General features: G+C 47.1%; 1 protein-coding gene across 1 annotated transcript in view; it reads left to right on the top strand.

Moving 5' to 3' along the window:
• GPR139 (G protein-coupled receptor 139) overlaps positions 1 to 10,638 on the top strand; it is a 165,330-nt gene extending 154,692 nt beyond the window's left edge. The window contains exon 2 of the mRNA XM_068246861.1: positions 9,704 to 10,638. Within this exon, the coding sequence (XP_068102962.1) occupies positions 9,704 to 10,638 (935 nt within the window). The remainder of the gene's footprint in view (positions 1 to 9,703) is intronic.
• Positions 10,639 to 11,755: the final 1,117 nt, after the last annotated feature.

The following is an 11,755-nucleotide window of genomic DNA, read 5'->3' on the forward strand; positions in this document are numbered from 1 at the left end:
TGTTACTACTTACTCTTAATGTACTAGGAGTCTAGGACACTCAGTCACTGTGTTCATAGGCTACTAGCTCCTGCGTGCGTGCACTCACTGTCTGAGTGTACACACACCCTTCTGATCGCTGATTGATTATTGTAATTAGTTAGTTCTACTTACTGTTACTACTTACTCTTACTGTACTAGGAGTCTAGGACACTCAGTCACTGTGTTCATAGGCTACTAGCTCCTGCGTGCGTGCACTCACTGTCTGAGTGTACACACACCCACACTCCATTTCCTTCTGATCGCTGATTGATTATTGTAATTAGTTAGTTCTTCTTACTGTTACTACTTACTCTTACTGTACTAGGAGTCTAGGACACTCAGTCACTGTGTTCATAGGCTACTAGCTCCTGCGTGCGTGCACTCACTGTCTGAGTGTACACACACCCACACTCCATTTCCTTCTGATCGCTGATTGATTATTGTAATTAGTTAGTTCTACTTACTGTTACTAGTTACTCTTACTGTACTAGGAGTCTAGGACACTCAGTCACTGTCCATAGGCTACTAGCTCCTGCGTGCGGTCACTCACTGTCTGAGTGTACACACACCCACACTCCATTTCCTTCTGATCGCTGATTGATTATTGTAATTAGTTAGTTCTACTTACTGTTACTACTTACTCTTACTGTACTAGGAGTCTAGGACACTCAGTCACTGTGTTCATAGGCTACTAGCTCCTGCGTGCGTGCACTCACTGTCTGAGTGTACACACACCCACACTCCATTTCCTTCTGATCGCTGATTGATTATTGTAATTAGTTAGTTCTACTTACTGTTACTACTTACTCTTACTGTACTAGGAGTCTAGGACACTCAGTCACTGTCCATAGGCTACTAGCTCCTGCGTGCGTGCACTCACTGTCTGAGTGTACACACACTAAATTTACTTGTGATTACTACTGATTATTGTAACTGCTAGTTGTACTTCCTGACTGTTACTACTTACTTACTGTACTAGGGGACACTCACTCAGTCACCTCACCAACCAACCCACTCCATTAAAGTACCCCACTTTTCAGCCGCCCTTTTAAAAAACTTTTCTCTATACGCCCAAAACATTGAAGATGTCTGGAAGTGGCAGCCAGCGCGGTTTGGGCAAGGGGAAGGGCAGCAAGGGAATCAGGAGGAGAGGGAGCAGCATTGTGGCAAGCCACGGCCGCGGGCGCGCCACCATGCACAGTTCCGCAGCAGCAGCAGCAGCGTCAGTGGCTAACATTCCTCCCATAGCCACTGGCCGTGGACACCTTGGGCGCCGCCCAGCAGGAGCATCTGCAACTCACGCTGCAGAGACACAGCAGCAGCAGCGTGTAGCACCTGCTCCCATTTTCCTCCAGCCGGGTCGGAAACGTCCCATTGAGGAAAAGGATGCAGACACTGTGGTGCAACTCATGACGGAGGATGAGCAGCCCGCCATCAGCTCTGCATCCGAGGCCTCCACCCTCACCACCACCACCACCACCACCCCTGTTCGCAGCAGCCGCCCAGCAGGGTCTGGGGAGGAGGCCAGTTCACCGTCACTCGCCGACCTGTCATTCAGCAGTCTTTTGACCCCAGGCATCATGAGTAAATTGTCTGCTGTTGTTGGCGATCTTGAGGAGGAGATGCTGATGGGCACTTTGGGGGATGAGGGATTGGACAGCAAGACTGTGGCGACAGTCAAGCAGCCCATCCATGCATCAGGAGAGGAGTTTGGGGGGTCCTCATCCCAGCAGGACATGTTTCAGGAGGGGGAGGATGATGATGACCCGGTGACAGACAGAGACTGGGTGCCACCACCTCCAGGGGATGTCGTCCTCAGCAGCTCTGAGGAGGAGGAGGAGGATGCTCTTGTGGGCCTTGCAAGGAGGCGCATCATTGCAAGCATTGGCAGCAGCAGTAGGCAGGTCCCACAGCCTGCTGGTGTCTCAGGCTCAGCAGCAGCAGCAGCAGCATCTGCCAGTACCACCACCAGCCGCACCCAAGCCCCCCAAGCCCCCCCCCCAACCACCACAGGGAGACAGGCAGCAGCGCTTCCATGCCGTAGGGGTATGTTTAAGTCACCAATCTGGCGATATTTCACCATGCCCACTGTGTACAGCAAGTACGCCACTTGCAACCACTGTCAGCGGAAGTTGAGCAGAGGTGCAGACCCCTTAAAGTTCTGCACCAGCTCGCTCATCAACCACCTTGCGGCTAAACATTTCCACCAGCATGAGGAGTTCCAGAGGCTGAAGGCATCTGGTGCTGGCAGTGGCACCACACCCATCACTGCACAGCCTTCAGCAGCAGCAGCAGCAACAGCAGCCACCCGCCCTCCTGCTCCTCCAGCAGCACCAGCAGGAGTGCGGAAACGCACTGCTCCTCCCCCCTCTGCAACTCCTGCCGCCGACACTGAGGCCTGTTCTGGCAGCCAGTCCTCAGTGGCCTCCTCCGCTGTGTCTGCTGATTCCCGTGCCAGCAAAAGGCCACGCCAGAGCCTTTTGAGCGAGTCCTTCCAGGGGGTGGTTAGGGCTCTGCCTCCCAGCAGCCGTCGCGTGCGGCAGCTGAACGGCTTGCTGGCACGGGCCATGTGCTCCCAACTCCTGCCGTACACGCTCGTGCAGGAGGGGAGCGACATTCGTGCGCTGCTTGCTTGCGCAGCCCCAGACTGGCAGCTCCCCAGCAGACACTTCTTTGCCCGCAAGGCCATTCCTGCACTGCACCGCTTTGTGATGGCCAATGTGGAGCGAGGGCTGGAGCACGCGGTTGGTGAAAGAGTCCACGTCACCATGGACTCCTGGAGCAGCCGCTTCGGGACAGACCGCTACCTGTCCTTCACTGTCCACTGGGTCAGCTTGGTGGAAGGGGGTGAGGATGGGAGAGCAGCAGCGGGCACAGCAGCAGCAGCAACACAGTGGGTGGTGCCACCCCGCAGGGTCAGGGGAACTGCAGCAGGTTCCTCCGATCCTCTGCCATCCTCCGGCACACCTGGCCAAACCCCCCGCCTCAGCAGCAGCGTGAAGGCCCGCCACTGCCAAGCGCTGCTGCACTTGGTCAGCCTTGGGAAGACCAAGCTGACGGCAACCCATGTGTTGGCCAAACTCCAGGAGCAGGAGAGGATTTGGCTGACCCCCAGAGGCCTCAGAGTCGGAGAGGTGGTGGCCGACAATGGGGCCAATCTGGTTGCCGCAATAGACAGGGGAAACCTGACCCACATCCCCTGTCTTGCCCACGTGCTGAACCTGGTGGTGCAGAAGTTCCTGCGCACCTACCAGGGGATGGGCGAACTGCTGGAAACGGCAAGGAATGTTGTGCGTCACTTCCGGCGCTCGGCTGCAGCCTGTGCGAGCCTGGAAGACGTGCAAAAGGAGCTGGATCTGCCACGCCATTGGCTGATCCTTGACGTTCCGACTCGCTGGAACTCCACCCTGGCGATGTTGGAGCGTCTGGTTGAACAGAGGCACGCTGTCAACCAGTACCTTGCCCTGGCCACTGTTTCCGCAGCTCAGAGAAGGGACAAGACCAGCAACATCCCGTCCATCGTCCCCGATGATGACTGGAGGCACATGCAGCAGGTGTGCTTTGTGCTGGCTCCCTTCCTGCAGGCCACAAACATGGTGAGCAGGGACCATGCTATGGTCTGCGAGTGGGTGCCCCTGGTTTCTCTGCTGAACAGAGCCCTCGATGCTTTGCTGGAACAGGGAGCGGCAGCCTTGGACCAGCAGGAGCGGCAACCAGCTGCGCAGTCCACCTCTGAGGGGGAGGAGGAGGAGGACTTGGTGGAGGTCCCTGACCTGGCTGCTGATGAGGGGGATCAGCACAGCGCAGCTGAGTTGGTGCGGGGGTGGAGAGAGGATGAGGCGGCAGAGGAGGAGGATGAGGACAGCACTGACGTCGATGTGCCAGCAGACGTGGCCCGCCTCTTCCCAATGGCAGCGCACATGCTGACGTGCCTGCGCAGGGACCCCAGGGTGATCCAGATGAAGCAGAGGGAGGACATCTGGATCAGCATGATGTTGGACCCACGCCTCAAGGGGAAGTTGAGCCAGTTCCTGCCGCCTGCAGGAGGAGACCCAGCGCAACAAATAAGGAGCTTGCAGCAGGCCCTTGTTGAGCGCTTGGAGGAAGCCTTCCCCCAGCCTTCCACCCCCACTGTCCAGCAGCCAGCACAGAGGCAGCAGCAGGTGCCTGCATCCAGCAGCAGCAAGCGCCCCACAGACCTGCTGTCTCTCAGCCACGAGCTCTACAGGACTGTAGAGGCTCCGGCAGCAGTGACTAGAGAGGAGATGCATGCAGCAGCATCCTCCTCCGGTCACAGCCAGCGCCTGACCCGCATGGTGGCTGACTACATGGGGTCGTACAGCGGGCTTGACAGCGATGCCCCTGTTGATCCCATGGAGTATTGGGTCAAGCGCATGGAGATCTGGAGCGAGCTGGCGCAGTACGCCCTGGAAGTGCTGTCCTGCCCCCCTTCCAGCGTGCTGTCCGAGCGCTGCTTCAGTGCAGCTGGTGGCGTGGTCACCGAGAAACGCTCACGTCTGTCTCACAAGTCTGTGGACAGACTGACGTTTCTCAAGATGAACCAGGCGTGGGTGGAAGGCGAGTTCCTGGCCCCTGTTGTCGGCGAGAGGGGGACATGAACTGGCTGCCGGAACCATCGTTAATGTGCCTTACCACCCTTTACCACCTCCTGGCTCCTGCTCACTAAGCCAGCCTGGTTCACTTTGACTATTACGTCGCCTGCAGCCACACATTTTACACCTACAGTGGGCTGCTGTGTACTGCCCTTCTGCTGTCTGTCTGTGTTTCCCACTGCCAGGGTACACAGAATTACCTTCTTCTGCTGCCACTCTGCCACCAGCTATTACGTCAAACAATAGCTATATTGGTTGCAAAACCAAAACCAAACAAACCATTAAAAAAAATAAAAGGTTTAATTTTTCGGAGGTGCCCGGGTTTAAAACTGTGTTGTCCCAGTTGTGTATTGGACACAATGTGGGCTGCACGACCGCTGTCTGGGACCTCCTGTTGTGTTTATTTACAGCCCTGGTATCACCGCTAGGTACCAGGGCTATTATGTCACGCTGCCTACCTGCTGCCACACTCACACTGCTTCTCCACACCTCCTCCTGCTGCTGCTGCTGCTGTCTGTCTGTGTTTCCCACTGCCAGGGTACACAGATGATTTACCTTCTGCTGCCACTCTGCCACCAGCTATTACGTCAAACAATAGCTGCTCGCCTACTCCTCCATTCCTCCTCCTGCTGCTGCTGTCTGTCTGTGTTTCCCACTGCCAGGGTACACAGCATTACCTTCTTCTGCTGCCACTCTGCCACCAGCTATTACGTCAAACAATAGCTATATTGGTTGTAAAACCAAAAACCAAAAAACCATTAAAAAAAAAAAAAGGTTTAATTTTTCTGAGGTGCCCGGGTTGAAAACTGTGTTGTCCCAGTTGTGTATTGGACACAATGTGGGCTGCACGACCGCTGTCTGGGACCTCCTGTTGTGTTTATTTACAGCCCTGGTATCACCGCTAGGTACCAGGGCTATTATGTCACGCTGCCTACCTGCTGCCACACTCACACTGCTCCTCCACACCTCCTCCTGCTGCTGCTGCTGCTGTCTGTCTGTGTTTCCCACTGCCAGGGTACACAGATGATTTACCTTCTGCTGCCACTCTGCCACCAGCTATTACGTCAAACAATAGCTGCTCGCCTACTCCTCCATTCCTCCTCCTGCTGCTGCTGTCTGTCTGTGTTTCCCACTGCCAGGGTACACAGCATTACCTTCTTCTGCTGCCACTCTGCCACCAGCTATTACGTCAAACAATAGCTATATTGGTTGTAAAACCAAAAACCAAAAAACCATTAAAAAAAAAAAAAGGTTTAATTTTTCTGAGGTGCCCGGGTTGAAAACTGTGTTGTCCCAGTTGTGTATTGGACACAATGTGGGCTGCACGACCGCTGTCTGGGACCTCCTGTTGTGTTTATTTACAGCCCTGGTATCACCGCTAGGTACCAGGGCTATTATGTCACGCTGCCTACCTGCTGCCACACTCACACTGCTCCTCCACACCTCCTCCTGCTGCTGCTGCTGCTGTCTGTCTGTGTTTCCCACTGCCAGGGTACACAGATGATTTACCTTCTGCTGCCACTCTGCCACCAGCTATTACGTCAAACAATAGCTGCTCGCCTACTCCTCCATTCCTCCTCCTGCTGCTGCTGTCTGTCTGTGTTTCCCACTGCCAGGGTACACAGCATTACCTTCTTCTGCTGCCACTCTGCCACCAGCTATTACGTCAAACAATAGCTATATTGGTTGTAAAACCAAAAACCAAAAAACCATTAAAAAAAAAAAAAGGTTTAATTTTTCTGAGGTGCCCGGGTTGAAAACTGTGTTGTCCCAGTTGTGTATTGGACACAATGTGGGCTGCACGACCGCTGTCTGGGACCTCCTGTTGTGTTTATTTACAGCCCTGGTATCACCGCTAGGTACCAGGGCTATTATGTCACGCTGCCTACCTGCTGCCACACTCACACTGCTCCTCCACACCTCCTCCTGCTGCTGCTGCTGCTGTCTGTCTGTGTTTCCCACTGCCAGGGTACACAGATGATTTACCTTCTGCTGCCACTCTGCCACCAGCTATTACGTCAAACAATAGCTGCTCGCCTACTCCTCCATTCCTCCTCCTGCTGCTGCTGTCTGTCTGTGTTTCCCACTGCCAGGGTACACAGCATTACCTTCTTCTGCTGCCACTCTGCCACCAGCTATTACGTCAAACAATAGCTATATTGGTTGTAAAACCAAAAACCAAAAAACCATTAAAAAAAAAAAAAGGTTTAATTTTTCTGAGGTGCCCGGGTTGAAAACTGTGTTGTCCCAGTTGTGTATTGGACACAATGTGGGCTGCACGACCGCTGTCTGGGACCTCCTGTTGTGTTTATTTACAGCCCTGGTATCACCGCTAGGTACCAGGGCTATTATGTCACGGCGAGCTGCCTGCCTCATTGACTGCCTGCTGCCACACACTCATCCTCCTCCTCCTGCTGCTGAATTTACCTCCTGCTGTCTTTGTGTTTCCACTGCCAGGGAGCACATACAATGGCGCTTCCAACATGCGTGCGCCCACCAGCTATTTGTTACGCTCAAAAATAGCTGCATTTCTTTAAAAAAAAATTGAAAAGAGAAATACGTGAAGATGATGAAGAAGAAGATGAAAAAGAAGAAGAAGATAAAGAAGAAGAAGATGAAGAAGATGAAGAAGAAGAAGATGAAGAAGAAGATGAAGAAGAAGATGAAGAAGAAGATGAAAAAGAAGATGAAAAAGAAGAAGAAGATGAAGAAGATGAAGAAGAAGAAGATGAAGAAGAAGAAGATGAAGAAGAAGAAGAAGAAGATGAAGAAGATGAAGAAGAAGAAGATGAAGAAGATGAAGAAGAAGAAGATGAAGAAGAAGAAGATGAAGAAGAAGAAGATGAAGAAGAAGAAGAAGAAGAAGATGAAGAAGAAGAAGATGAAGAAGATGAAGATGAAGAAGAAGATGAAGATGAAGATCAGGAAGAAGATGAAGAAGATGAAGAAGAAGATGATGAAGAAGAAGAAGAAGAAGAAGAAGATGATGAAGAAGAAGAAGAAGAAGAAGAAGATATAGAAGAAGAAGATCTAGAAGAAGAAGAAAGATAAAGAAGAAGAAGAACAAGTATATACAGTAACACTACTGAACAAAATTTAGGACACAACTTCTCTTTCCACATTTTTTTTTAAAGGAACATCCCCACATAATCACTTGCTGTTGTTACTTGGAAAAAAAGATGTTTCTTGCATCATTCACCCTCAAAACAAGTGTTGGAAGCTATTTAAGGCCAATTCGAATAGTCAGCTCGAATAGTGAGCTCGAATACCGACTCGAATAGTGAGCTCGAAGTCCGAGGTCGAATCGAATAGTAAAAATTATTCGACTCGAATATTCGACTGACCTCGAATAATTTACTATTCGAATTCGACCAAACTCGAATTTTAAAAAGGGGTATTTGAGCATCACTAAAATTGGGACACTTTTTTTTGCTTAAAATGGTAAAAGATAGTATAAGATAAACTAGGATAAGTTGAGAAAGCTGGGTTGATATCATGGGTTAATATCATGTTTTTATTAAGCCTAAAATGTGTTCTTGAAATAAGCCTGAAATTATGTTAAATACTGTAAATATGTTCTGTTTTGATGGTAGCAGCTTAGCAGCTGAGAACACCATGATCCAGTTTTCTTGTAACAGAAACTGTTGAAATGGAATTGCAATAACTTTAACAAAGTACACAGGATGGTTCAGTTGAAAAAGTCCTTTATTGTATTTGATGTTGTTAAGCTACTATATTACCTCTAGCGGATGACGTAATACATATAGTGTAAGGAGATCATATTTTAGATAGAATACAAGTCGACCTTGTGTATAAGTCGACCCCAATATTCAACCCTCTTAAGCTGGAATTTTTTATTGACTCAAGTATAAGTCTACCCAGCAAAGTTAATGGCTGCACTTGGGGCTCAGGAGGGATTAATGACTACACGGCATACAGTATTTCAGCCATTAACGCCTCCTGTCCCTTAAGTGCAGCCAATAACTCCTCCAGGCCCCCAAGCGCAGCAATTATTCACTCCCTTTTATGCAGCCCAGTATTTCCCACTGCCCCTTTACTTGTTAATTGTTTTGGCCACCTGTGTTTTTTTGGCATTTCCTTTCCTCAAAGTGTCATTTACCACAAGGTAAATTGCTGGGAATGTCACTGTTAGTACACACATTATTCAGTGTGCTCGTTATTGCATGTTACTCGTGTATAAGTCGATACATAGTATATACAGTAGTTAAATAACTCCTTAAATTGCAGACAGAGGTCAGCATATGTTTTACAAGATTTACTTTTGTATATTCATCAGCTACGAAAGGCACAGCTTTTAATGGCATGGGGTGATGTTCTGAAATCTTATATGTAAAACACTAAGGGCGCTGACACACCGGAGAGTGTTTTGTATGTTGTTTTTGTTTTTAAAAAAACGCTTCCACTGACTTACATTAAAATCACTGGAAAATTGCAGAAAAATTATAAAACTAGAAATACTTGCTTACTTATCATCTAGGCGGTTTCAGGACTACAATACTCTAGGTACCCTGCCAATATGATTCAAACTGAACTGTTTCTTACCATGTAACGCTTTCTGTAAAACTAGCATGAAAGAGCTAAAAAGAAAGAAAATCGGAACAAATGTATTTTAAGTACTTTTTTTTGCTTAAAATGGTAAAGTAGTTCAGTTTAAGATCAAATAAGGATAAAATAGTGAAGTTTAAGATCAAATTAGAATAAGTTAAGAAAGCTTGTAAAAAAAGTTTTTAATGCACCTGGGTCAATATCATGCTTTTATTAAGACTGGATTGTGCTCTTTAAATACATCTGAAATTATGCCACATATATACTGTATGCTCTGTCTTGATGGTAGCAGCTGAGAAAACCATGAACAAGTTTGTTGTATCAAAATGTAAACAGAATTTCAGTAACTTTAACATAGAACACGTGGAAAGTTCAGTTAAAAATGTCCTTTATTGTATTTGATGCTGTGTACTTGTTTGTCTGTGTTAACTAATGTAGAATAAAAAAAAAGAGTTTTTAAAAAATTAGCCTGAAATTATAATTTTCTTTCTTTCTTCCCAAAGCCAACATCCTGACAGTGATCATCTTGTCCCAGCTAGTGGCTCGACGACAGAAGTCCTCCTACAACTATCTCCTAGCACTGGCAGCAGCAGATATCATGGTTCTCTTCTTCATTGTGTTTGTGGACTTTCTTTTAGAGGACTTTATCCTTAACAAGCAGATGCCTCTAATACTGAACAAGGTCATTGAAGTCCTGGAGTTTTCTTCCATCCATACTTCCATCTGGATAACAGTCCCACTGACCATCGACAGATATATAGCAGTGTGCCACCCTCTGAAATACCATACAGTTTCATTCCCAGCTCGCACACGGAAAGTCATCTTCAGTGTCTACATCACTTGTTTCTTAACTAGTATCCCATACTATTGGTGGCCCAACATTTGGACGGAGGATTACATAAGTACTTCTTTGCATCATATACTTATCTGGATACATTGTTTTACAGTTTATTTAGTCCCTTGCTCCATCTTCTTTATTTTAAATAGCATTATTGTATACAAGCTGCGGAGAAAAAGCAACTTCCGACTACGAGGCTACTCCACGGGGAAAACCACCGCCATTTTGTTTACAATAACCTCAATCTTTGCTATTCTATGGGCACCAAGAATAATTATGATACTCTACCACCTTTATGTGTCTCCTATTGATAACAGCTGGGTAGTGCACATAGTGACAGACATTGCCAACATGTTAGCCCTCCTAAACACGGCTATCAATTTCTTCCTTTACTGTTTCATTAGCAAGAGGTTTCGCACAATGGCTGCAGGGACCCTTAAAGCTTTTTTCAAATGTCAGAAGCAACCTGTTCAGTTTTATACAAACTATAACTTCTCTATAACTAGTAGCCCTTGGATTTCGCCTGCTAACTCACATTGCATTAAAATGTTTGTTTACCAGTATGACAAGAATGGCAAACCGCTGAAGATTTCACCATGAAATCCAGGAGTGGTGCGGGGTTTGAGATATAGTCAATTTAAGGAATGGTTGATATTACTTTTGCGCACAGGTGCGTAGGTGCTTTCCACTCCTCAACCCTTTTAACGTGGCTGTTGTCGGAAAGCAAAGGGTCAGCCACAGAAGTGATGTTGAGATCTAAGAGAGAGAGAGCTGAGAGCATCAAGCTGAATGTTGCGCTGCAGTCCAGCCTCCCTAAGCAGAAAGCTTTACAAGGTTGACGGCTTGAGTTTTAACTGCAGATTATTTAGGATTATGCTATGTTTAAGCAGTAGTGCAATACAAGCGTCTTAAAATATCTAATAAAGACACTTAATGGTGCTTAGTTTGAAAAAAATAAAAATCTAGTTAGCAGCTATTGTAATACAAATTAAAAAAGAAACAAACTTTGATTTGAAATATTTAGATATGTAATCTTGTTGGACAAGATCTTACATTTAAATAGTAATGTAGAGCAACTAGTACAGCCAGAAGAAAATCTTCCGAAGCGTTTTGTATAAAATGGTCAAAGTGTTTGGTGAACAGCATTTTGCATACATAGTAGACTGCACTGCTTTGTGCTGATATGTCAGATGTAACTGTGTTTTGTATATGCTTTAAGCTGCTGCTTCTGCTTTGCAATGCCTTATGTAAGCTACACGCGCATAGAGCCGGCTGAATATATTAAGCAGTCCAATCATCTGTGCATTTTAGTGCTTTTAAATTATTCATGAAGGTATTATTTAAGACTAGAAAAGACGGACGCTTTACTTCAGTGCAATCTTTTAAATGTTGCCACGCTTTTCATTACTTCCTCTGGTGCATACATGGTACAATCCAAATTGGTTGTTAAACAACAAGCCTTACTAAGGTGAAGATTGTTTTGTTTTTGTTTTTTTGTTTTGTTCGTTTAGGGTAATTTAAGCACAAACAATCAAAATTAAAAAAAAAAATAATAATTTACTGATAATTATCAGCATTTGTACAACATACTAGGGTGTTTCCTATTTTTGTGCTATATTTACAATGGGTGTATCCTTTGACCTTAAAGTGAACTGGTCTTATATGATTGGTTTTCCATTGTATAGCAAATCGAGTATATTATGATAGAGGCTTATTT

This window comes from Hyperolius riggenbachi, chromosome 7 (assembly GCF_040937935.1).
Source record: "Hyperolius riggenbachi isolate aHypRig1 chromosome 7, aHypRig1.pri, whole genome shotgun sequence".
Lineage (NCBI taxonomy): Eukaryota > Metazoa > Chordata > Amphibia > Anura > Hyperoliidae > Hyperolius > Hyperolius riggenbachi.